The sequence below is a fragment of the Arvicanthis niloticus genome, chromosome 14 (assembly GCF_011762505.2).
Source record: "Arvicanthis niloticus isolate mArvNil1 chromosome 14, mArvNil1.pat.X, whole genome shotgun sequence".
In the NCBI taxonomy this organism is placed as follows: domain Eukaryota; kingdom Metazoa; phylum Chordata; class Mammalia; order Rodentia; family Muridae; genus Arvicanthis; species Arvicanthis niloticus.
The window spans coordinates 25,791,995-25,819,016 of record NC_047671.1 but is presented as its reverse complement, the minus strand read 5'-3'; the positions used below and the strand labels follow the sequence as shown (position 1 = coordinate 25,819,016).

At 40.8% G+C, this 27,022-nt stretch overlaps 1 protein-coding gene across 4 annotated transcripts in view; it reads right to left on the bottom strand.

Annotated features, from left to right (window-relative positions):
- Positions 1 to 27,022, bottom strand: part of Piezo2 (piezo type mechanosensitive ion channel component 2) — a 368,801-nt gene that overhangs the window by 127,891 nt on the left and 213,888 nt on the right. For all 4 annotated transcript variants that reach the window (XR_013103651.1, XM_076912558.1, XM_076912560.1 and 1 more), the window contains exons 5-7: positions 14,938 to 15,100; positions 5,466 to 5,676; positions 3,562 to 3,775 (exon numbers count right to left, since the gene is read on the bottom strand). Coding sequence is in view for 3 of the 4 variants with exons in the window: in XM_076912558.1 (XP_076768673.1) it covers positions 3,562 to 3,775; positions 5,466 to 5,676; positions 14,938 to 15,100 (588 nt within the window). In the remaining variant the exon portion in view is untranslated. The remainder of the gene's footprint in view (positions 1 to 3,561; positions 3,776 to 5,465; positions 5,677 to 14,937; positions 15,101 to 27,022) is intronic.

Below are 27,022 nucleotides of genomic sequence, written 5' to 3'. Positions count from 1 at the left end.
GCTATTTTCCTGAGGATGGCCAGAAATCTTTGCCGCCACTTTTTCATTTTCCAACTGTAGTTTAGGGGGGTAAAAAAGAAAATAACAAAAATGAAAACAGGAATCTGAGTAAAGGAGCCCAACCATTCTAGCGAGTCTGTGAACAAGCTGGGGAAAGTTTAGAAGTTGGAATAAAAGCTAGACAAAAAAAAGGGAAGGAAAATGGAGGGTAGCCCCATGTTTTGCGTGAGTACAAATAGGACCCAAAGAGGATGGAGAAATGAAGACATGAGTTCTGATCATCCAGCTGGAAAGATGGAGGGATAGACAGACAGACAGACAAACAGACAGACAGACAGACAGACAGACAGACAGGCAGGCAATAGATATCATCTTGCATAGGCATTGTCACCATTCTTTATAATCACTGGGACTCACAACCTTGCATCCAACTTCCAGGTAACCTGGTTCTTCAATCAGAAGGCAGTTTTTTTTATCTTCTTTTAAGCTTTCAAATGGACACTCTGGTAGTAATCATCTTTATTTTCAGAAAAAAATGTAATCAAAATTTTTGTCATTGATATGACACACAACTTTGTCATTTATTATTTGAAAAAGTGAAATAAAAAGAAAGAACTGTTTTGAAAATGGAATTCTGTATCATTGTTTGATTTCTCCTTCTTAGATATTATGATTTTAGGGTTAATCATGTATTGAAATGATCCTTAGGGAAAAGCTAATGTCTGAAAGGCATTAAATTTCAATATCGGAAGAACACAATGTAATGTGTCACAATCATCAAGTTAGCAACAAATACTCCTTCACAGGTGTTTACTGTTGCCTTGATTTATCTTCTTCATATGCTGATAAACACCTAACTTGCTGCTAGTTGCTGAAGAGAGTTGAGAGTAACCAACTTAAGTACAAAGTATCTTCTGTAATAAAGTATAATTAATAAATTATCATTTTAATTCCATGACAGCTTAAAAAAACCCACTTATGGTACCTTGTGACACTACTGTCATACTAGCCACAGGATAGCAAAACATGGATCAAGTATAGTCCACGACCTATTCTGCTTCATGTGTGGTTTAAAATGATTTATACTTTGTAAATTTATAGACAAAATAAAAGAAAAATAATAGTTTAAGAAATACTAAAATAATACGAAGTTGAAATTTCAGTGTCCTGACACAAAGTTTTGCTAGAACATGAACCCGTTGGTTCTTTATATCTAGGTTTGGCTGTTTTACCAGGGGACAACTTCTTCACATAACTGTGACAGAATTTTTAAAACATGAACTGTCCCCTTACAGATAAAGTTGCCTGGAAGTGTTTTCATGATGGTTATACATAATCATTACTTCCCACTGTCAGCCTCTAGGGGGCAGAAAAGAACCTAAACTTGGAAGAAGGAAAGCTACTACTCCGCAAAGGATGTTTTCATTTCCAATTAAGTCATTGCCTAAAAAGCCAGCACTTTCAACAGTACAGAGTGTTTTTATATATGTTCAATAAACCAAAAAATTAAATGCCTAAAAGAAACTGAAGGATTCATTTAGCCCACTGCTAATGTCTGCACTAAAGCTGAGCATTTATTCACTACCACCCAAAACAAATATTATGCAATATGCCCCATTAAAGCAATTCCTGAGTTTTAATATGTCTATATTGCATGCTTCTCTTATTAAACTGAATCACAGTTCTTAAGTTTACAGGTTAATCCTACCCGTTGAGCCATTTGGATTTGACATTATTGGAGTGCCAGCATGCATGCTTGTGTGTGTGTGTGCCTGTGTGTACGTCTGCATGTGCGTACGTGTGCGAGTGCATGTGCGTGTGTGTGTGTGTGTGTGTGTGTGTGTGCACATCTGTGTGTTACCAACTGTTTTAATGGAATGTAAACGGTATTGGCATCAGTATATATTAGTGCTCTAGGTTCGTAAACTCAAACCAGCATTTTCCTTATACATGAATCTACACATTCTGCTTCATAATTACCACCGTGCAGCAAACCCACAGAGTAGCGGATCTCTGATGCTGAGATGGTCATATCATCTGTGGGCTTTTCAAGTACAGGCTCCACATCTCAATGAGACAATACTGAGCCACATCCCAAGGGCAGAGCAGAGACAGGAATTTTGGTTCTTCCCACTCATGCCCTCAAGTAATTTTTGTGTGTCCTTTTCTTTTCTGTAACTTTAATTGTGAACTTTCTGATAGACAAAGAAAGTACAAACCGGACAATCGATAGCTTCGTACTGACCATGCAAATAATATGGTCTTCTCCCTGTATCCTTTTATTTTCTTTATAATCTATCATACTTGTTGCTAAATTATCACAACAGAGTGTCTATGATATTTAAATTCTATCACAACACTGCATCCTTAAATGTAGCTCCTAGAATTCTGGCATCCGCCTGTGCGCGCACAAATAAAGGAATTAGCAGCAAATTTGAGAAATTACTCACTATTATATAATGTTCAGTAATCCCAGTGTCCCTTACTTAGCCCCAGTGTCTTTGAGGGACTTGCTGTCGGCTCAGCATAGAGATGTCTTGCACTTGTGTGCAGTTCTCTAAATCAGCACGGTTCTTGCCAGAGTCGAAATATGCCCATATTTTTAGTAAACATTAAGCTGATTTTTGAAGAGAGAATGTATGGAACCACATTTTGCTTTTTTTGCCTGTTTTCATTTGGGAAAATCTGAATTATTCCTGAGCTCTACAGAGCTTGTAGTTTGGGGGTCAGGTCTAATCACTGGACACCATGTGTACCTCCAACAGTGCGTGGCACCGAGGTGTAAAACAGTAAGGACTCCCGATGCTGGGAATACCTACACTCGTCTATTGATAAAGGTGCTCTGTAAATTTTATTTCCCTTTGCAATTGGAGACATCGGTGAGGCGATGATACAGATGTCTTCATCCCCACAACACTTACGGAATGATTTCAGGCTGTGGCTTCATTTGAAAATGATAAATAATGACTTTCTAAATCCTATATACCTTCTCTTTTCATCGGTTGCCACTGTCCTGTTGGGAGGAATTTCCCATTTGAACTGAGAATGGCCTAGAATTTCCCCCTCATTTCTAAGTTCTTTAGTTTCCATTTTCATAGAAATAAGTTGGTGTAACAGTCATGTTCAATTCAGGCACGTAGTTATATATTCCACTTGCTTTAAAATCCTGGATCCTAGTGTTTTTAGTTTTACATGTTTTCTATAGTCAAGTTGTTATTGTTTCTGAATCTCAGTTGATCATTAAATGCTTGGTTTGTGAGAGCTCTGTCTAGCTAGATGCTGGGAAATGTTTTTGTGTCCTCTTTTCGGACTCCATATCTCTCCTGTCGGCTCCAGACAGCAGCCCCTCCTGTCTCCAATGCCAGCAGCACCTTTATCCCAGAACACCCTCCCTTTCCTTCTAGACTGTGCTGTCAATAAAACCACAGTGCTAGACTCCTTCCCTGCTGTGCCAAACCTCTGCTTAATGCACCAACTGGCAAACTAACAAGGTCCTACAAAGGCTGCGAGGGTTAGCAAAGGGACAAGAGCTTCTTCTGACACGTAGGTGGCTTCTCCTACCTTGCATAGTAGTCATTGGGTGGGACCGCTTCTTGGAAGAACTGAAACTGGTACAGATAAAGTCCAATTAGGTGCCCGGCAGTGAAGATTGCCAGCAGGACACAGAGGCAGCCAAACAGCAGTGGGTCAAAAGTTCGGCACCAGGACCACCAGGTGCACAGGCCCAGAAATACAAAGAAGTACACGGCTGAAGTCAAAGATGGCAGCATCATGCCTAAGGACAAAAATGGAACCATGACAAGGGGACAGGACGACGCTTGCCGCTCAGTGAATTTCCTTTATGTGCTTTAGCTGTTGACCAAGATTTAAATGCTATTAAATCTTGCATGGATGGGGTTTTATTTTAACAAAATCTATCAATATCATCAAAATCATAAATGCTTTACCAATGGTAGAGGAAAGTAACACATGAAATGAATACTGTTATGGGCACGCTGCTTTAAGACATATTGAAGAAATCCCACCCTCAGCATTTGAGCTGAGGGGAAAAAAATCTCCTTTTCTCACCAGTAGAATTGAATGCACACTTCACTGTTTTCCCTTCCGAACTTGTCCCCCTGACCCCAGAGCTACAGGAATATAGGTGCACTCATTCCAACTTTTCTTTATACCAACTTGGTTTTTTTTCAAAAATTTTATATTAATTATTATTTAATTGACAATTTAACACTTGTGCATAATGCATCCTGACCATTCTCATGGCCAGCTCTCTACTGCTCTCCTCTTCCCTATAAATTTCTTTGTTACAGTCATATAGATTACTTTTTAAGAATTTATTTTTAGGTTTTGTGTGTGCATGCTTGCATATGTGCATGTGTATGTGTGTATGGTTGTGTGTGTGTGTCGTCCTCACTCGCATGTCTGTAGGTGTCTACAGAGGTCAAAAGAGGTCATTAAATAACTGTCTTTGGGAATCATAGAAGGCTGTGAGCCGCCCCCACCTGATGTGGGTACTAGGATTCTATCTTAGGTCTCTCAGATGTAAGAGCTTTTAACCACTGAGCCATCCCTCCAGCCGCTTAACTTTGTTTTATAATCCACTGAGATTAACAAGGGATGTCTGGATGACCATGGTGTTGGACTATTTTTTTTCCATCTAAGATTTAAAAAAAAAATTATATATTGTGGATGCTATAGTCTCATTACAAGTTTGTTCTACCTGCTGATGTAACTCATTTATACATGGCTTAAAGCAACTTGGGTCACGGAGTTTGAACAGAGTTCTCATTAAAATATTGGGTTTTATTTGCTGAAAAATCCTACTTCCCTCTTTTTCTTTTTTTCCCCCCTTACTAAAAATAAAGTTATTTCACCTTTGTAACTTCAGTCTGAGTGAGTTCACTTTAAGAATCTCTCAGTAGGGTAGGCAGTGAGAAGGAAGGAGGTGGGGGGAGGACAGCATTAGATGACATTATTATGGAACAAGAAGAATGTGGCCAACATTTAAAGGAAATTACTGTCTGTGGAGGGAGATTGCAATCTAACTTGGGAAGGAAAACTGTATATCTTGGAGAGTTAAATTAAGATTTCAAATACCGTATGATGTAAAAGATAGTCTTGACCTTCTACCTCCTCAAATAACTAATTGCCCACAGAGCAGAGTTCAAAGGTTCCGGGGAAAAGAAACAGCTCTTATTCTAATGTAAACATATAAAATGAGCTCGCTTAGATATGGGAAAGATGATTTGTCAGAGATTAACAGTCTTTTGGAAAGGCTCAGGACCAGAGCTTGACCGATGCAGCGAGGCTGGGGAGGTTTCTCATGGGACTGGCTTCACAGGGGTCAGTGTTACACTGTGACCATGGAATCCATTGTCTCTTCTTTCCCCCTTTTAGTCCCGTCTTTCACTGGGCATATGTGGCCTGTGACTATCTCAGGGTGAAGCCATTTGGGACTCACTCACCTGAGGAGCCCAGCAGGATGGTCACCACGACCTTGCCCGCCGTGGTTATCATGTTGCCAATGAACTCCTTCAGCTTGGAGGCGACAGAGGCAAGCCTTCGAAAGATTTTCAATTTTGTGCTTTCTTCCAGCTCGCCTTCCATGCCTTCTTCTCCATCTAAGTCCTCCTCATAGATCAGTGCCTCCTCTGAATCCATCTTTTCTCCTCCAGCCTAAAGAAATGAAAACAGAGAATGCAGTAGTACACACTTCTGTAAAGCGTGGCCTCGAGCTGCGAGTCAGTCACAGGGGACAGTTTCACAATAGTAAAATCATCAGCCCCAGGTCTTTCAATAGCGAGTCCAAGCCACTGTGACTCACATAGGTCATAACCTCTACCTCAGGGTACCAGAGGTATGCCATGCTCCCTACCTGTACCTAATCTTTTGCAGGTAGAAGAAAACTATCACGGCCATTAACAATCTTGGCTATGGTCTGTCTGGATTGTTGTTGTTGTTTTTGTTTGTTTAGTTGGTTTTTTGGTTTGTTCATTTGTTTGTTTTCTTGTTGTTGTTTTGTTTTCAGCATTGTCTGCTCTGCTGCTGGCTAGGGCCTGGGGAGACTCTCAGCCCAGTCTACTCTACACATAGGAAGACACGTGGAAACCTGGCTTTTCTGTTCTTCACGCCACAGGTTCTTTCTCAAGGTCCTCTGCTCAGTCACTCACAGCACTCATCCCTGGGTGCTGGTTCTTACTTGGTTGAGTTCACTGAGGAAAATGGGCCCAGAAGGGCTGACACCTATTTAAGGACATTCTGAGTAATTGCAAAACTCCAAGGCATTTTGTTAGAAAGGTAGGAGAAGACCACAAGGGATTTGAATTAGCCACTCAGTAAAAACAGGCTACAGGATACCCCTACCTAACCTAATCCAACAGCATACGTATATACCCATGAACATACATGTATATATCCACACACAGACACACACCTCCCAAACAACCCATGTATATGCCTATGCATACACACATATGCACTCGTACATACAGGTAAATATCCATGCATAGAGCATATACATATGTGCTTACACACATATGCACACACCATATAGGCTGATAGACACATATGCACACATAAGTATATCCATGCATACAAACATGTGCACCCCTCTCCCCAACAGGATTTAATGGGCAAACTAAATCTTATATATGTAAATGGAGTTCTTTTCAGTTCCTCTATACCTATGGGTTCTGCAGCTGCAGAGTCAACAACCAGATTAAGAACAACAATTTGAGAAAATTGAATCTGTGTTGAACTTATAGTTTTTCCTCTTGTAGTTATCCTTTGAATAACAATCTGTGACACACTGGCATTTGGTTGAGAAGATGTTCCTAGGTCCTGGGCACACACTACACAGCTTTTATAAAAGGGACTTGAACAAGTATCAATCCGGGTACCTTCAGGGCTCCTGGGTTAGACCTCTCATGGAAGCCAGTAGATGAGTGTATTTATATCTTTCCCGGGGGCAGATGTGGGAGCTTGCACTTATTCATTAATATGCTTTATCCACACAGGACCCAGTATATCTGCGAGTTCTTGTGAGAGACTTTGTAACACATGCATATGTCAGCAAACCAATCAGCAAGCTAAGCATCCCATAATAAGGGTTCTTCAGAGAGATTAGGTGGGATGCAGCTGTGACTGATGGGGTGGTTACAGTAGATTCTGAGGTCAGAGAGACCCTCTCTGAAGAGGTGTCATTTAGACTAAGATCTAAATGTCACAGAGTCACCAGCTCTGTGAAAATCCCAGGAAAGAGCATCCTGGCAGGGGGAGGAGAGAGGGACAGGAAGCGGGTGTCCCAGGCCATGGCCTCTTTCCCTCCCTCCTCCTGCTCACCTGAGGACCCTGCATTCTAGTTTGCAGAGTGTGTGGGATTGGGATGCTCAGACAACCTCTGCAGTCCTCCCGTGATGTGTTCACTTCTTACTCCTCCTGTGCTCCAGTCACCACCGCAACCCATCTGCTCAGCCCTGTCATTCTCTTTTGGATGGTGCATCACAATGTGTTTCATGTCTGTCAGGTCACCCTGAATCATCCTGCCCTCTAACGTTAGAAAGATGTGGCCCTCCTACTCATATTTGCCTCCCAAAGTGAAAGCCTTGGTAAGAGTCAGCCAGACTCTATTCTGCCTCTATTCATAATTTCTCTTTAATCTGCCCTGACTGCACTTTCTCCCCTAACCAGTCTCTCTAACCAAGTTCCTCAACGCAGTTTGTTTTACAGAGCAATTCCAGGGGATGCCTTGGAATAAATGGATGGATGTTGGAAGGTGTAATGGGTAGGGTTGATGTTGAGTTTGTCTTGTTGGATAAAATTGACTTTGAGTTTGTCTTGTTGCGTGTGTGGATGCTCATGGCCCAGAAAACAGAACTCAACTGGTAAATATGAGGAGAGAGGGGAGGCACAGAGGGGAGTGAGTGGCAGCTGGCATGTTTATCTTTAATGAGGAGAAGAGACAGCTAAGGAGAAAGTGAGTATCACTTTGGCCATCCTCCCTCATTCCAAGTTCAACTCCATGGTCTTGAGCAGGCAGCTAGCACAAGGTGAAAGGGGAAGTGGAAACTGGGAAGGTCAGACTAGGGTCATGGCACCCAGCTGAAGGGTTGCCTAGGGACAATTCAGACACTCATATCTGTATGGTTTGCCTAGGAGCATGCTACACAGGGAACAGTTGGAGAAGTAGAGTCCACCGTAGAGTCTCTTTGTCTCTTTTCCTTGGGGAACACAATCTCTAGCTATGGGAACTCTTCCCTATCCCTGCAGGTGTAGCTCTCATTCTAGCCTTTCCTCTTTGATTTCCATTAATTAATTTATTAATTCACTTTACTTCCGGATTGCAGCTCCCCCTCTCATCCCAGTTCCACCCTCACGTCTCCTTCCCCTATTCCCCCCATCTCTTCTCCTTGGAGAAGGAGAAGCCACCCATGGGTACCAACCTACCCTGAATCACATCTTAGCAGGAACTAGGTACATCCTCTCCCACTGAGGTCCCACATAAGGCAGCCCAGCAAGGGGAAGGGGATGCAAAACTAGCCTTTCCTCTACAAGCACAATCCATGTGCACAGCTACATAAAGATCAGGGAAAAGCAGCTTCCCTCCTGACACCAGTGAACAGGTCCCTCATTACTCGATCCCTCCTCCACTGGAAGGAAGTCTGGCAAAAAGTCTTACTACATTTGAAAAAGTAAAAACACGGTGGGGACCTCCTGAGTCGTGGGAGGAATCACACTCATAACTCTTAGGGCAGATGACTCATTATTTCATTATAGAATGGCTACGGATGTTGATTAAATCACAGCACTCTGCTCACAAGCTTTGGTGAGGCTACACACATGCCTTCTCTTGATCTCTCTGAGACAGGAAGGGGTTCTGGGAGGTTTAAAAGCATACCGTTGCACTTTATCACTCTGGAGGTTCTAGATGTTTTTGCATCAGCTTCCCAGAGATTCCCCCAGACACAAATGTGTTTCAAGCATGCTAAGCTGATAAGAGGTGTCTCTGCATCTGTGAGCCTCATTCAGGCAGGGCCAGATCTCCCACTAGTCACCTTGGGTGGCATACTAACAGGCAGGCCTTTTTTCCCCCATTAAAGATTCCTCCACTGACCTATAAACACTGGGGTTTGGCAGGAACAGGGAATTATATTTACTAATAAGCAGCCTTGCTTGCTGTAAAAATCTGGCACCTTGTAGCAACATGACTTGTACTTGGTCTTGAAGCAAAGCAAGAAGCCACTGGAATCAAAGATTTAACACCTATTATTTGTAGACTATGCCCAGAATTTAACCACCAGGTGAAACTTTAACATGCCCAAGAAAATCTGTCATAGAATTATTACCTTTGTCAAAATATAAACTCATCTATATTTTTAGATGATATAAATAATATAAATATAAATTATTATATTATTTTATAAATAATATAAAATATAAATTCATCTATATTTTTAAATCCTTGACTTTGTCTCTTCAAAAGATGTTGGTTTTGACAGGAAGTTCTGTGTCTCCTGTGACAACAGGGATGAAATTCCAGGAAATTGTGCTCAATGGAACACATCAGCTCAGAAAGACCAACATGACACTTGTGTATGGATTTTGAAAGATGAACTGTAGAACAATGAGTAAGGATAGTAGTTGCCAGGGGCTGGGCAGGTAGGCAGGCACAGGGAAGTCCCTAGCCAGAGGTTGTAAGGTTTCACTTAGCAAAAATGTGATGTGGTGGTCTGCAGCACATCATAGTGTCTACAGTATTAACTAATAATTATTTTAAAATAGGGAAAATTGATGTGTCCTTAACACAAAAAAGTAAGTAGCCATAGAAATAGATATATTAGTTGTATAACTTGATCACGCTACATCCATATGTGGACCCACCACTTAGTACCCTGTAAATAACTGCAAATATTATAGGTAAATTACAAATAAAATATAAACATACTGCTGATAAGAAAGGGTCTCCAATTTCAGATGTAGATGCAATGTTTTAGGGTGGACCTTTCAGTGTTAGGGACACAGTTTCCTACCTGGCCATTTGGTCTCTACACCTGTTAGGTACCCACAGCTGCCTCCTGCAGGTGGCCTGTTGAATGGGCTGTCCTTTCCCACTGATTTTGACAAAGACAGAATTATTTCTGATAGGACCTGAGCATCCATGGTCCTTACCTTCGGCACCATATAATTCTATGTAAAGGCATAAAACTCAAGACTATCTGAGGAACATCAAGGCAAGTGCTTGCCAGGCTGCACCTCAGACTCACTGAGCTAGAATCTCTGGAAGTTCGTGGCAGGGATGATCAAAGGCTCCTCATAGCCATTTTAGACAGCCATCTTGGCTCCATATCCTGACTGCTTAAAGACCACTAGCAAAAGTGTTCTACAGTGCATTTTTTTTTTTAGATTCTATTCTCTTCAAAAACACAATGAAGAATTGTGTCTCGGGTACCTCTGATTCCTTGAAGACTTGGATCCCCAAAATTGGGTTTTGGCTGCAGTTCAACCCCCTTCCTCTTCTCTCTGGTGGAAAGTGAGCTTTTAAAGGCATTTCTATGGGCATCTATCAAAGTCACATGGAATGAGCCAAAAGGTCTGTGAGGCATCGGGGTCATTTTCCAAAGTGTCACCCTTGTTTATGTATTATTTACTTTTAAAAGTTAACAATTTATCTTAACAAAATAGGTCCATCCCACAGAAGAGCACACAGATGGGAGGTGAAAGCACTGTGACTCACAGCAGAGGGAAAACGGTCTTCCTAATTCTCCTTCCTATGGGACAGAAGAGGCAAGGACCATTTGTGTACCATCATGTAAGGCATGCCGTCATCGCAGATGCTATGCTGGTCTAAAGTGGCAGCACTTTTAGTCTGTTGCTGGTCTTATTTTAGCACAAGTCTCCTTTAGAAGATGTGAAAAGAGGCTCCTGCTGTACCATCAGGAGTAGAGGAACTGCATATCTGAGACAGTCAGAGGTAGGACCTTTTTTTTTTCTCTCACTACAAGTCACCTGGTGTAAGTCTTGCCCAGGCAATGGGCCAACTTCTAGCTACTCTGAATAGTTTCATGTGGCAAATGTCTGCAAGAAAGCCCAAGGCCTAGGAAATTTAGAGCCAGTGACTTTAGATTAAATCTCAGGTTAGAAATGAACAAGCCCCACACCTCTAATCAGAAGGTGCCAGGAGAATGATTGATTTCTCCCCATTCTTTGTTTCTTGCTGTGAAAACAAAAAGTAGCATGAAGGAAACTTCATGGCTTTTCTGTGAAGGCAGAGATCAGGCAAGCATTCTGTCTGTCCAAACTGTAGTGCCGTGGTAGCCTGAGAAATGCCAGGGGCTAGAAAGCACAGTGCAAGTGTTCAGCTTATGGATACATTTACAAAACATTAGCAGAGACGAATACATATCCTCAACTTTCAGCTGCTTTTACTGGAATAAAATGTCTTCCTTCTGTCTGTCCTTCCTTCCCTCCCCCTTTCCTTCCTTCTTTCCTTCCTTTCTTCCTTCCTTCCTTCCTTCCTTCCTTCCTTCCTGTTATTTTTCCTTTCTTTTTGAGACAAGGTCTCACACAATTGAAGCTAGCCTTGAATCCCACCCTCATCTTCTATCTCCACCTGCCAAATGCTGGTGTTACAGGCATGCACCAGCACACATGCCTGACTAGAATATTCATCTAGACTTTATATTATTATTATTAATAGTAGTATTAGTATTAAATATGTCTCTTTTTACATAGGCTGTTATGATTGCCATTTCTATTTGAAAAGCTTTGGTCAGAGTATTATTTGAAAATATTACTTGCTTAAAAAGTAAGGTCTCAAGCCTTATGAAACAAGGAGAAGCAGTCAGGAGGACAGAACTAAGCAGATGGGGGCATCTTACTGTTGTCAGATACTGTAGCATCACATAGATAACCTTTCCTATACAACTGGCTGTTCATAATGTAACTCTTACTTTGTTTTTTAAGGTTCCAAATTGAGACTCTTTCTCCCAGTGATGATTGGCAGATCTGCTTCTGAACTGAAATGAATACCAACAAGACCTCAGACATCCACCACCCAGGGACCCTTTCCTATGTGTGAGGAGTAGGGTCTCTGAGACCTGCCCAAGCTGCCAAACCAGAGTGAGGCCAGGGGTCCAGTGTGGCACTGCACCCCCACTTCTTCAGCACTGTCTCAGGGGAACCCCTGGATGGGTAAATGCTTCCAAATAGCAAATGTTGTCTTCACCAGTGGACCAAGAAAGGCCTAGATTCATCTTTCCATCTCTCCATTGAGATAAGTAAGGAAGAAACAATTGTAGCAAACACTGTTCTCTTACATCTTCGGAACTAAACATTCTAGAGCACAAAAGCCAAGATTTAGAAGGAGCAGGAAGTGTGCAGTGCCAGTCAGAAAAGAAATACATCCCTCTGCTTTCTTTGGCTGTGTATTCCGATCCCTCTCACACTGACTCCAGATTGTCATGTGAGAAGTATTTCCCTCATGGCGAATCCCCCGCTCACCGCCCTTCCCCTGGCCTACCCACTTGGCTGAAAAGTGCTAAGAAAATAGGCGCTAATATCTGAATTATTCCCAATCAAATTCAACTGCAATAAGAAAGAAACCCTAATCATTGATATATGCTCAGAGTAAGAGCTGTTTGTAAAATCAATCTACAATAACCCAATATCATGTGTTATCTTTGAGTAAAGGGATTAATAATATACATGTCTTGCATATCTATTAAATCAATTTCAATCAGGACAGTGCTGTCATGGCTCTAAGTATAAAATAAAAACAGGGTGTGACCAGGATGTAAGTGTGATTTAAAACCAATACATGTGTTTGTGCTAATCCCTCTTCTGCAGCAGAGGTACACTACCCTTAACTACAGGCCCTCTCTGAATTGGTTGTTGCCTGTGTTGTTTACTCTACAGAAACAACATCTGTCCATGATCATCATAAAATCATCCATGTAGAGTTATACCTGGTACAGAGGGATTTTTTTCCCTGAGTTGGGTTGATTTAGGACCTTGAATAATAAGTTTCTGTACTTCTCAAATCGGAGAACACAAGAGAAGGAAGCCAGGACTTATTAAGTATCCCCAGTAAGTACACACTGTGCTATGAGTGACTTACTTAACATTCCAGTTTATAGTCATAACTAATACATGATGCATTGATAATATTTGGGGTGCTGATGATCAAGCCCAGGGACTCAGACATGGTATGGTAAGCAAATGCTCTTCTACTGACCTCATTTTATAGAATAAGAAAGACAATAATTGTCTTAAATATCACATAGCCATTCTGCATTAGCCTCCATGTCTGCCCTCAAAGACCAGTCACTTTCCAATAATTATCCCTTAGGTCTCATGTAAAGTGGGCAAGCACCAAAACACAGCCTTGTCTTTATAGATAACCATAAGGAAAATCCTAAATGTGCAGAATTTAAGGTAATATGTTTACTGCCACAAACTAGGACACTTTTTATTAATTTTTATTTAATCAAAACATTTTTTAAAACTGTAAACATCCTAAAATAATAATGCAATATAAAACATACTCTATTAAAATTTTCTATCTTAAAACTACACCATCAACAGAAAAATATTTCCAAGTTATATCTGATTTTAAGTTTGCAGATATGTTGCTTAGCAAATTACTGGTGTAATTACTTTATATACTTTGTATCTTCTTTTGCCCTCAAATATCAGAATATGGATACACAGCATGGTTACCTATCTTTAATTCATAAGATTTTAGGAAGTAATATAAATTCTAATTTTCATATTATACAATTATACTTCCTCTGTATTGTTTGTTACACTAAGCACTCTTTGTAATTTGATGTGGGTTTTTTTGTGTGTGTGAAGTATGAAAACCCTTTACCATAACTGAGGATTCTCCTTCCCTGATGTACGCATGGTTAATGTTCCTAATGTATGCCATTTCTGATTTTTGCACAGAGAGCATTCCTAATGTATGTGCTTCCAGATACAGGCATGGTTAATGTCCCAATGTACAAAATTACAGTTAATTTCTGTTCTCAGGATTTAACTTCCTGCTGGAGCTTATGACTAAATCATTTGGTAGATACCATGTGTTAAATGTCTAAACCAACTATTTCTGGGTAGCTTTTTTGAAGCTTTATCTTTATATCTAAAATATGTCAACTATTTTTTTTATATCGGTGCCATCTAAACTTCGAAAACAATGTTCAGTTCTTAGGACATGGCCATGCTTGGTGTGGATCAAAAGGGAGTGTGGTGGGACATGTGGCATGTCACCACCCGTAAACACAACTTCAAATACGCTCCTCACCCAACGAATGCCCCTGAAACTTCTGTAGTCATTACGTATTTTAAAACACTCCCCTTTAACACATTAAATAAAAAAAATCTTTAATGTGCTTCTCCTTTCCGAAGCATGTTAAAGTGAGCTGGTCCAAGTATTCCTGAGCTAACACTCTAACTAGGCAGGTAAAGTGCACACTTACACAGTCACAGGATGAAACTGCACAGGCTGGAAAGTTCAGGGGTTAATTAAGACTATTTTTCTTCAAAAGTTACTGTGTACTACTTCTCAAAATATCCTGCAATAGCTCAGACCCGGAGCATCTTTCCAGACTTGGCCACCTGACATAACACTAGGGCACAGTGAGGCCAGCTGATCCTTGAGGTGACGAAAGCACAGTCAGGCTGTTCCTAACTCCACTGTGAGATCCTCATGAAAGATGGGAATCACATGTCAATCACCTGTGTCCTCATCAACAAGGTGTAGACATGAGTGTCTGTTTGTCCCGCAGCTTCACCCAGACTTCTCCGCATAGCAACAACACCCACTTGTGCCTCATGCACAATGCATGGGGATCCACTCAGTGCTCTGCAGACTGACTCCACTCAGTCTCACAAGGAAGGCCCTGGGGATCAAGGAAGAAAGATGCAGGTGTTCACACTTACCAATTCTTCATTTTCATACTCAGAATTAAATTGGGCTACTTCTTCTGTGTCTGGTTTCTTAACAATGGTTCTGCAGACCAGCCAGATGGTCAGACTTGCAATGAACATCCCGATATCAGGCACAAACACCCTGATGCCATTGCCAGCATCAGCTCCCTTCAAGCTATGGGAGGGAAGAAGATGGGAGGAAGTTATCTCACATCTGTATGGTCAAACATCTTATTGCATACTTCAATCTTCTTTAGTGATTTAAAATCAAGGATGTTTGTTTCTGCCTAGCAGTTACCAGACAGCTCTGCACTGATTTCTGAGTCTTCTCAGATCTACTGAGGTGTAGGTAGATCCCGGTGCTTCCTGGGGTTTTTAGAGCAACAAAGAATGGTGGAGCTTTGGTGGTGCAATCAGGGTACTTAGACAAAAACCATAAAGAACCCAAATGGACCACTCCAAGCACCCTAATAAATCACATTGATGTTACACAGTATGATGCCATTGTTCATCATCCGGATGAAGCCATTTAAAAACCAATATGTAGTAGCTCCTAGAAGACAGGATAATGCAAATATGAGTCAAAGCCAGATGGAAAATAGAAAAAGCACTCCAAGAATCTTCCAATCCCAAATCTTGTCCTTATTTTTGTGCTCAGCCAATTTTGGCCTTCCATATTGCACTAAGACAAGTCAGTCTACTGTGTTTGTTTTTTTTTTAATCTTGGAGAAGTGATGTTCAAGTGAGGAGAAGCTTTGGGTTTAAGCCTGACAACATGCAGCTGCTTTGCACATTCCCACAATCTCCCACTCTTGTTCTTTGCCAAAGACATTACACCACTTGCCGTCCTTATCACATTTCAGTGAAATGAGAAATGAGGTCATAACTTCAGAAAAATAAAGATGGATATGTATGTATTAAATAATGTGGATTTTTCTTTTGTAAAATATAAAACTTCTTCTCACCAAAGCCTGGTATTTTGAGACAGCAGTATTAACTGGTTTTTAATACCAGTTATCGCTCTTCATGTTTATATGGCATATGTGGTTATAACTGAGATCCTGAGACAGGGTGTAGGGATGAGGAAAGAGGTTTCACTCAGAAGAAGAGGAAGAGTGTGACCTTGGGGCAGAAGCTGTGACTTTGGGGCATGTGCAAGGGCAGTGAATACAGTATAAGAAGATGGCATACTGAATTATTAGCTCAGCTGGTCAGCACATACTGCAGCTAAAATTTGTCTGGCAAAGCCCATACTGTTGTGCAAAACAATGAAGGTGGACAGCATCTGGAAGACTTGGCACACTGTCTGGCACATGCTACCAGCCAGGGCAGACCTTCCAGTGGAAGGGATCATACTTCCATCATTATGCAGACATGTCAGACACTAGGAGAACATCATACTGTGCTCTGCTTACCAACACATTGAGGAATAAATTCTGTCAGGAGAACTAATGAAATGACTAGGGATTCCAGGGGAGAGTCAGTGAGTTACAGGCAGAGAAGCCAAGATACTGTGCCAATGGAGCAACTGAAATGTTCAGTGGAGTCCTTAAAGTGGAATTTCAAAGGCAGATTAGGTCTTTGAAGCCATGTTTGCCAGAGATAAAACACAGTCAGAAACATGAAGCAAAAGGTAGGTTGATGGACTGCACATTGCATAATTGTATATGTAATCCGAACAGTCAGACATCCCTTGATATGGAAAAGCAGAATGCTCCATGTTCCATTCAATGCTTGCACACACTCAAAAAAGGATGTTTTGTGGGTATCTACAAACACCAAGAGGGTGTTCAGTCTCATATGTAAAATTATGTGGTATTTGCATATAACTCCCACACATTCTCTATTAGAGTTTATTATCTCTAGGTAACTTACATCACCAAATACAATGTTGAACATATAGGAACAGTTCCATTGTGTTATTAGGGAATAAAGGCAAAAGGTTGGTAAGTAGAACATTACCATTGATCATCTATGATTTATTGAGTAATTCTTTCATGCTAAGGGCTTTGCATATTTTATTCATTATAATCAACTACGCATTGAGACATCACCCTATATGAAAAACTAAAGCTTAAGAGTCACACAGATGTAAAGTAGGATGTACTTCACTTCCTTTAAGTTCCGTAGTGACCTCAAAGACTGGCCTTCCTCCTATCGGTCCTGGGACTTCTCTTCTGTTCTTTCTGCTCTGTGTATTCACTCAAAAAAAGCCAGAGCTATTTGTCAGGCTCATCCTCTACTGTATAGGTGATCCAATCCCTTAGCTGCCCACTTTTAGGTTATGGTAATCTTTAGGATGAGGAAGTATAGTGACTTCTTTTTCATTTTCTTCTAGCCACATAATTTCTAAGAGTGACTCTTTGAGTTTTCTTCTGAGTGACATGATATCCTCACTTGACCTACCTTCTGATAATGGTGACAGGCTTCCTTTTCCATCAGAAGATGTACTGACCACAGTGCAGGGCTAAATGACCTATTAGCAACCAGGGCAGATCCCAGCCCCATCATTCTCTCTTAAAGAGACTGGTAGGGACTCTGCCTTAAGATACGTCTCTCGCTTACTCTCTCTTTGTCCTTATAGCCCAGCTCAGCTCTCTGGACCACTACAACAGCATTCTAGTTATTTTTGTTCCAGATGGATCCTCTGTCCATCAGGTCAGTTATCTGAGGTTAGCTATTGGAAGTATATGGCTGGTCATGCTAGCCATCTACCACTAGAAACATCTATTTTCCTGAGAATGTGAGAATGGCAGAAGGTCCTGCCTTCTTCCTCTCCTGCTGTTGTTTCTTTGCACTCCATACCAAATGTAGACATGAGGAACACGAAGAGTTTCTCTTCTGAGGTAGTATGCAGTCTTCTTTCTCATCTGAGAGGCCTTTACATTCTCATCTGAACTGGCTATCAGGATCTCAATACTTGGGAGACTAAGCTACACAGTAATACATGTGTCAGAATAAAAAAAGAAACAAAATGTTTTTATCTACTAAAACTCACCGATGGCAGACATCCCTTCGTAAAACTGTATGATTCTAACTGACTCCATCATTTATTTATAAATGAATTGAATACTTCCTTTTGGTGCCCACTGTACCCAGACCACACTAGGTGACTAAGTCTCTCATTCTTTCTTTCATTTTAAAATCTTTCTGAGAATGGCTGGCTGCCTGGCTCACCCCTGGGCACTCTCACTATATATGGGTAAGATGTACTTTAGACACACTGCTGACCCTCCAAATAGTCTTCCCTAGTCTGAGATCAATGTAAAGTATTACTAAGGAGTTAGACCAAATGACAGCACACTGTCACTTAGATTGATAAAGAGAAATTGCAAGCACATATGGGAAGAAAAAAAATATCTAAAAATGGTGGAAAGACCAGAGAGAATCTGTTAATAAAGTCTCCAGTTATTTTACCATGCAGATTTAATTATCAAATTTAAATCATTTGAAAATCAAAATTTATTTGTTAAAATATTTATTTTTGTTTTACTTTTGTGTGTGTATGTGTGTGCACGCGCACATCCACACTTGAATGAATGTCTGTGCACCTCACTCATATAGAAGCCCACAGAGGTCAGAAGAGGGTGTTGGATTCTCTGGAACTGAAGTTATAGGTAGATGTGAATGGTCATGTGGGTGCTGGAAATTGAACCTAGGTCCTCTGCAAGAGCAGCAGGTGCTTTTGACCTCTCAGCCATTTTTCCAGTCTCTAAAACTAAACGTTAACTTATTAATATATTTCTGGTTTTATTAAGTTAGAATATAGGGGAAAACATTCATAAAGCAAGAGATGTATCTAATGACTGTGGCCCAACTTAGAGCATTTTATTATAAAACTAGTGTTTATTCTGTGCCTGGAATATTGTCTGTGAAGCATGAATTGCTGGAAGAGCGTGTATAAAGGAATTAAAGTCAGAAAGACAGCATGTCAATTTGGATAGGGGAAATTTCACAGGGCACCACCCTAGATAAAGAGCTTTCTAAAGATGAAGCCAACCATTGGCTGCTCTAAGAAGAGAAATCAATATTTTCCATGAACAATCTCCCTCATGGGTTATCCAATCCAAAGTGGTCAGTCCTAAACCCATGTACATACTTAATGTGCTCAGTAGATTGTATGTGTGTATGCGTGCATCTGTGTAACAATAATAATTTTCAAAGAAGAGGTCATGAACTTTTGAGTGAGTATATGGTAAGAGATAGCGTTGGAGCAGAAGAGAGAAGAGTCCAACTAGTGGATATATATAGTATTTGGGTATGGACTTCTCAAAAATAACAAGTAAATATTTCATTAGAAGCCAGAGGATATGTTATGTCCAGGCTATTCCAGCCAAGGTCAGATTTTTGTAGGAAATTCATAGAATCAGAATGTTAAAGGATGTGGAGTTAACAAGGGACGTGATCATCAAGGCCACAGAAGGGATAGCAGCAAAGGCTCCTGGGAGCGGAGGTGCTCTCTCCATGGTCTGAAAGAGCTGAGCTTAGGCCCTGCAGGGGAAGAGGTCATAGTTCAAGTTGGAAGTCATATGGGACTCATGCCTGGAAGGGAAATCATGGTGGAAAGGAAGGATTTGAGAATGATTTCTGCATATGTGTTGATTAAAATCAACAGAATTAATTGGATTAACCAGCACCAGAGAGTAGCATAAGTAAACATATGCATAAGGCTCTCCAATCTAATTATAAGCATACATTACCGAACATTTAACAGCATGTTAACCTTTATTTCAAGTAAATCGCCCATGTGGGAATAGCTAACCATGTTCACAGACATCCTGATTACATAAGCCAGCAGAATTAATGTATATTTCTCAAGAAAATGTTAACCTGAATCATGCTTTTCTCCAGGGAACATGCCAATGACATATTTCACATATAAAAAGGACCGTTTAGTTCATCATGTTAGATATCATCTCACATAGCAAAGCATTTCCTTTCCAATCTTGTTAACAACCGCTATGATCTTATTTCTTCACAGAGTGATTATACCTCTGAAAAGGGAATTTAAAGAAGCCACCAATTAAGACTAATTCTTGTGAACAAATGGGGCAGATTTAATTATGGCATGTTCAGAAATTTTACTAGAGAAGCACCAGTGAAGGCAGATGTATACTAGGCCAAGGTCTGTATCTATGAATCTGGATATGTCCCACAAATAAAATGGCAGTCAAGAGAAGTACAGCAAGTGTACAAAATACATAATGTTTAGAGATTCATGCCAAATGGGCTAGACTGACAAACATATATTTTAAGGTCTTAAGCCTGTTATAAACTGCAGTTGATATGAAAGCACATCTTCAGACTGTGTATGGTGGCACATACCTGTAAATCTAAATACTCTGAAGGCAGAGGCAGAGGAACCTCTGTTAATTTGTGGCCAGCTTGGTCTATATAATGATATGCTGGGATGTTGAGGCTGTATAGTGAGACCCCTGTCTAAGCATTTTTAAAGGCATGTCTTTTATGTACTATGTCATTTTTATTGCTGAGAACTCCTTGTGTATACCACATCTGGAAGACATTATGTTGGTTACTTTGATTTGGAAGGTTAATGACCAACTTATAGCCTAACACCCATGAAGGCATTTGGTTTGACTGACTCTAATTGGGTTCCATATTCCTGTCCACACCCAGAGAAAAAGCAAGGCAGGTAGTGCTTATAGGAATAATCTCTTGTGTACAGTGTGGAAGTGTCACTTGCTTCCATGTCAATAAAAGGCTGATGGCCTATTAGCAAAAGGCAAGAAGTAGAAGGTGGGAGTTCTGGCAGAGAGATTGGAACTCTGGGAGATAGTCAGAGGTAGGAGATTCACCACCCAGAGTCTGAGGAAGTCGGACATATGAAACTGAGGAGGGGTAACCAGCCATGTGGCAGACATACAATAAGTTAAAGGGGTTAGATAAGTTACAAGCTAGTCAGGGAACAAACCTAGCAAAGGGCCATAAGCATTGTTAATAAGTAATAAGCCTGCAAGTCTTTATTTGGGAACTGGGGTGTGGGTGGAAAAGCCTGAGGTTACAAGTGCTCATAGGCTATGTTTTCTTAATGTATAAAATAACTTCTTAAGGTCTTCCCAACTCTAAAAAGTCCTTTTCACTATGAAAACCCAAACTGACTGACGAAGAAAGGAAATGGAGACAGGCACAGGACAGATAACAAGAAGAGTGGCATCTTGGGTGCTGAGGAAGAGCACAGGGAAAGATCACCCCACAGAGACAGGCTGGGATGTCCAGGGAGGGGCTGTAGCTCACTGTAGAGGACTTACTGAACACTGTGCTAGGCTCTGAGTTCCATCCCAACACACACACACACACACACACACACACACACACCACAAAAGCACAAAAGTCAATGCCATTCCATGCCACGCTCCTAAGGAGAGAAACCCTCTGGGACAGAGCTAGCAGAAAGGTCAACTACAAGTGAATTGTGGTAACACAATTATCACCACATGGCCGGCCATTAAACAAATTAGAGCTATCAAAACGCCTTCACATATTTTTCTGGTAGTTTCTGATGCTCACACAGTATGAACTGTGAGTGCCCTGCTGTTTACCTTAAATAGGACTCTGGATGTGCCTGAGTGGCCTTCAGTGACATTAAGAGCAGTGGAATGAATGCATATCTAATTACAAACATTTACAAACCTAATTCCTGTGTGCATGCTCCCCCCCTCTCTCTGTCTCTCTCTGTCTCTCTCTGTCTCTCTCTCTCTCTCTCTCTCTCTCTCTCTCACACACACACACACAGAGAGAGAGAGAGAGAGAGAGAGAGAGAGAGAGAGAGAATTTTAATTTAATAGTCATCTCCCCACAGATAGCCAGTCACGTGAATCAGAGTAATGTATTTGATGTGAATGGAGCAAATCTTAAATTAGATTTACAATTTCTTTCAGTATTCAAGTTGAGGGCTTCTATAATTAATGACTCATAATGACTCAGTCTTAAAAATCAAGGATTGTTTTGTTTCTGTGAAATTGAAACTAAGCCTTTTTCTTCTACTGAGATAAGATTTAAGCTCGGGGCCATGATTATCATGGGGTATAGTTTGTGCTCCCTATTTGTTCCTGGATTTTTATTCTATAGAACCACATTGCTACTTAAACATTTCAATCCTCTTAGCTCACTGCCACAATCCCACCATGAACACACCTCATCCTCATGCCACTGTGCTGCTGGAAGTCAACTTGTGTCATTTAGGAAGGGTCTGTTCAAAGGACTGCTGTCTTTGGGTGTCTCAAGAGAGTCACAGCAGTGGAGGGCCAGATGCAGGCCTCAGGGCATTGCCTTTGTGAACTCTGTTGTCCAGGAGTGTGCTGCAGGTATCTGGCACCCGCACTTTCCCACTCTGTGGCCCCTGAGACCATTGTCCTGAAGCATTGCCAGCTTCATATGAACCCTGTGAGAGCAGCACATCATGGGCACTGGCAATTGCTGCAAAGGAAGTCTGTCTATGTATGACCACTGGCATGCTACCACCACACACACTACTGCTGCTGACAAACATAAACACAGGAAAGAATGAAAACAGAATCCTGAAGCAGGAGCACTAACACTCATCCCTTTCACTCCATGTCATTCTCAGTAAGATGTCCTGGGTTCAATATCTCCAACGCAGAGCCCTCTCTAGTACCTTGGTCCCATCCCAGGACTCCCTCCTTATCTGCAGACTCTGGCTAATCCTGTGATCTCTCTGAACTATTTCCTCCCCAGAGACTCTTTGACATCTTTTGTTAGTGATGACCTTGTCCAACTGGGGAAGAGGCTGGTCCCATTGGATTTAGGCTTATAAGGGCAATGTTAACAGCAACCAAAAAATATTAGTCTTGGAGCTGGAGAAATGGTGCCGTGATTATGAGCATTAACTACTCTTCTAGAGGACCTGGGTTTGATTCCCAGCACCCACATGGTGGCTCACAAGCACCTGCAACTCCAGTTTCAGGGAATCTGCTTCTCTCTTTGGCTTCTGCAGGCACCGGGCATGCATAAGGTGCACAGACATACATGAAGGCCAAAGATCCATATACATAAAACAAAATAGTAAAAAAAAAAAAAAAGAAATAATAAAAAACCTCAAGTGTTCAACCAATTGATTGCTGCATTGACCATCTTGAGAAAGATGCAATTAATTTTGTTGAGATAGACAGTATATGACAACAGCAAAGGAACATATTTGTGTCCTCCTAAACACTGGACCAGAAAAACTAAGAATCTTTGTGTGTCATGACTCAAGTATAACAAAGAATAACATAATCACCATGAACTCTGTACTGCACAAGACCTCAAAGTGAACCCCATTCCTGCTGAATTAACTCAACAAATTTGTGTGAATGTCTTGGCAGACATATCACACATCTTGCAATTCATATCACAAGAATTTTGGCAGGCCCTGCATTCACAGTGTTGAGAAAGACACTGGCTTTTCCAGGGCAGAAAAGGCTGAGAGAGAAAGTCCTTAAAAGATACAGAAAGGTGTAGTGTGTGTGTGTGTGTGTGTGTGTGTGTGTGTGTTGTAATGTGCAGGTGCATGTGTAGAAGTCTGAAGGCAACACCTTGTTTTTGTGAGACAGAGTCTCACCACAGACATTGCCACTTAGTCTAGACTCTGTGGTTATCAAGTCCCCAGGACCCACCTGTCTCAGCCCCCCATACCACCAGCACTGGGGTGTCAGACATGTACTGCTACACCCAGCCATCATGCATGATATTCCTGGAGATCCAAATTCAGATTCCTATAATTACTTTTTTTTTGAAAACATTGAAACTAAATGTGCATTGTAATGGATCATGAAACAAAGTGCACTTCTTGCAGTAGTCACAGTAAAACAAAACAAAACAAACAAACAGTTGAAAGCTGTTCTCTAGGAAAACTCTTTCCTGTTGGCTGGGAGTCTATGAAGAAGGGAGATGAGGATAATATAATTTCTATGTTCAGATTTCTAAGAATTAGATGTGCTTCATAAACCATATTTCTCAAATCTCCAAAGGCATGTGTTAAGGATACGATGCCGTATCAGAGGCAGACAGCAGGCCACAACCAGCTCTCTCAAGCACATATGAAGAACAGCCACATTGAAACAGTTTTCCCTAAGTCAGTTCAAGTCTGTCACCCCAGGGCTAGTGGTGTGATGGGCTGAGACAGGTGGATCCTGAGGCTTTGTGGACCAGGGAGTCTAGTCTAAATGGCAAGTTCTAGGTTAAGTGAGAGACACTGTCTTGAAAAAATAAGGTGTTATCCTTGGACCTCCACACATGACCACCACACACACACACACACACACACACACACACACACACACACACCCTCTAACCCTCTAAGTCCTCTAAGTTTGGGTCAGGTAATGTTTTACCATCAAAATTAAGGCAAAAACTTTTCGTTCCTGTTTGAATTTTGAAATTTCAAGTGAGGAATATCAAAATTTTTACCTAAGTGAATTATAACTAATAAATAATTGTCTGTAAAAATATAATTGATAACAGCTAAAGGAATAAAACATTAGGCCATAACTGAACATCTTAATGACATTCTAATTGTCAAAGGTAAGAAAAGTGGCACCAGATACAATAGAAATCATTGTGCCATTAAATAAAATACACGTTGATTATTTGTTCTTCACTGATATTTATTGGCAGTAGCACTAGCAGTTTACAGGATCTATAGATAATCATTATCTGAAAGATTCCCTTTAAAGAGGATTAGCCCTTGAAAGTTGAAGTCTAATACTATCTGACAAACAGGTATTTCTCATATCAACAAATTTGGACTTTTAAAATATGCACATGTAACAGTTGATACCTTTTCTAATATGACTGTTGCTTCTGCTCATGGAGATGAAACCACCTCAGATGCCAAGAATCACTTATTATACATCTTCTCCTTTCTGTGCTCCCATTACAACTAAAAACTGGTAAAGGTCTTGCTTATATATTAGCAAAGACTTTAAGGAAGTTTGCAATTTATGGAATATTATCACATTACTGGAATCCCTGAAATCTGATAGGGTCAAGCTATTGTGAAATGACATGATCACATGTGGGGAGCCGACAGAAGGTGGCTATCATCCGTGCAGCCATCTTGAGCCATATACCCTGACAGAGACTTGATTACAACAGCCTACAACAGCTGAGCAGACTCTGATAACATCTTGTTTCAGGATCTTCCCTTAGGTGTGTGAGACTTAAAGGTGTGATTTAGAGATAAGACCTAAGGGCATGACTTAATGGTGTGACTTAGAGGCGTGGCTTAAAAGTGAGACATATAAAAGGCAAGAGGCAGACAGAAGAAATTGTTATTAGGTATTAGGCACTGGGCACTTGGAAGGGAGCTTGGAAAGAAGCTTGGAACTTGTAGGCACTAGGGACCAGGAACTAGGGACTAGGAACTCGAGACTTGGAACTTGGACTAGGAACTAGGGACTTGGAGAGAAGAGAGACTGAAGAATAAGCAGGATTGAATCACACTCTGTCTGGTCTCCATTCTAGGAGTCCGTCCTCACTCTCTCTCTTGCTGAACCCTGCCCCGCAGACCGGAGCAGCCTGGGGCAGTGCAGGCTCTAACAATTTAGCCCCCAAGGTTTTTGGCAGTATGGGTTCCAACATTGATAGAGCAGTCCCAACATTTTGGCCCCCAAGCGTGGGGCAGAGCGGTTCTCAACAATCACATACTTAAATGACAAATTTTGAAAATAAAAAGGGCCATATACACCTACCTAAGTGCTACATTGAGCCATGCTTACTTCAAATTTTTTCACTTTAAAGGAAGATAACACCTCTGTTGCTGACCCAAAGCATTTTGGCCTAAAGGAGACACAGCCTAAATATACATCAAATGGAAAGACCTAGAAACTAATCAGTCAAAAGAGCCAGATGTTCTTCTGCATGATGTTTTGCTTATCTCTTTCCATGAAATGAATGAAGTCTCAGATGGCTCCTGCTCCAGTGTATCTGATCAGGACAGTGCCTCAGAGACCACTGTACAAATGAAGTGTCTAAAGATTGATACAAACTCATCACAAGGACACATTCCAAGAGGAAGAAAAAGCTAATGACTTGGCAAGACACCAAGATTTTAACTTGTCAAGACAAGACCACAGGGAGACAACAAGGACACTATACTTACTACTGACCCCAAAATGATGTTATATTTGCTGACTATATTACATGTTAATTCTCAGCTTGTCCATGCAGAATCCAAATGACTTTTGTCAGGAGGGATAAAAGGCACATCTTTAATAGAGGACATGGTATGATGTTGTTTTGCCGTGTTAAGTATCGTTTTTATCCTTTGGAATCAGTTGCCTGGACAAAAGATGATACACAAATATTAGTCCCATGGATGGAGGATATTTGTTTGGACTATTCTAACTGATCAATCCAAATGCTATGGTACAGATTTTAGCATCTCTACATTTAAGTACTCTGAGAGTGGAAAGTATAGCTGTATGAAGATGAAGAAAGTAATATCTGATGTATTGTTTACTGAAGTTAATATTATTGTACCCAGAATAGTGCTTTCTGTTGCTGACTGCTTGTAAAACAACATCTGGCTTCATTTGGTGCTGTCTTTTTGTATCAGAGGACACCTCTCTATCCCTGAGCTCTTAAAAAGAAATCTGTATGGCATAAGAGTTACTTATATGTATTATACACAAGTTACAGAAGACACAGTAGAATCCACCTGTACTCATATCCTTGGACTTCCCTCAATATTTCTGTCAATGATGTTTTTCAGTCATGTTGGGTTTTGTATAAACGTACTGATTTCATCCTTATTATAATTTTACTTCTAATCATACCCTTCCCTGTGGTAAACAACTGCCTTTGGGATGGGCCTTCTGGGGCGGGGAGTTGCTACTTATATTGCCCTTCCTGTGGGTTATAAAGGTTTATGTGTAGGAGGCCATATTATGTCCATTTTGCTCAATAGATCTTTGCAATTGATCAATAGAAGAGAGCTCTCCCTGAAAATTATACTTCTTTGCATCTGTTGGATCCTGTCATGATTGCTGCCACAATGTTTTTTTTTATTATCAGTCCCAGGAATGATTACTGGAATAGAAAGAGATATTTTGAGAAAAAATGACTGCATGATTAG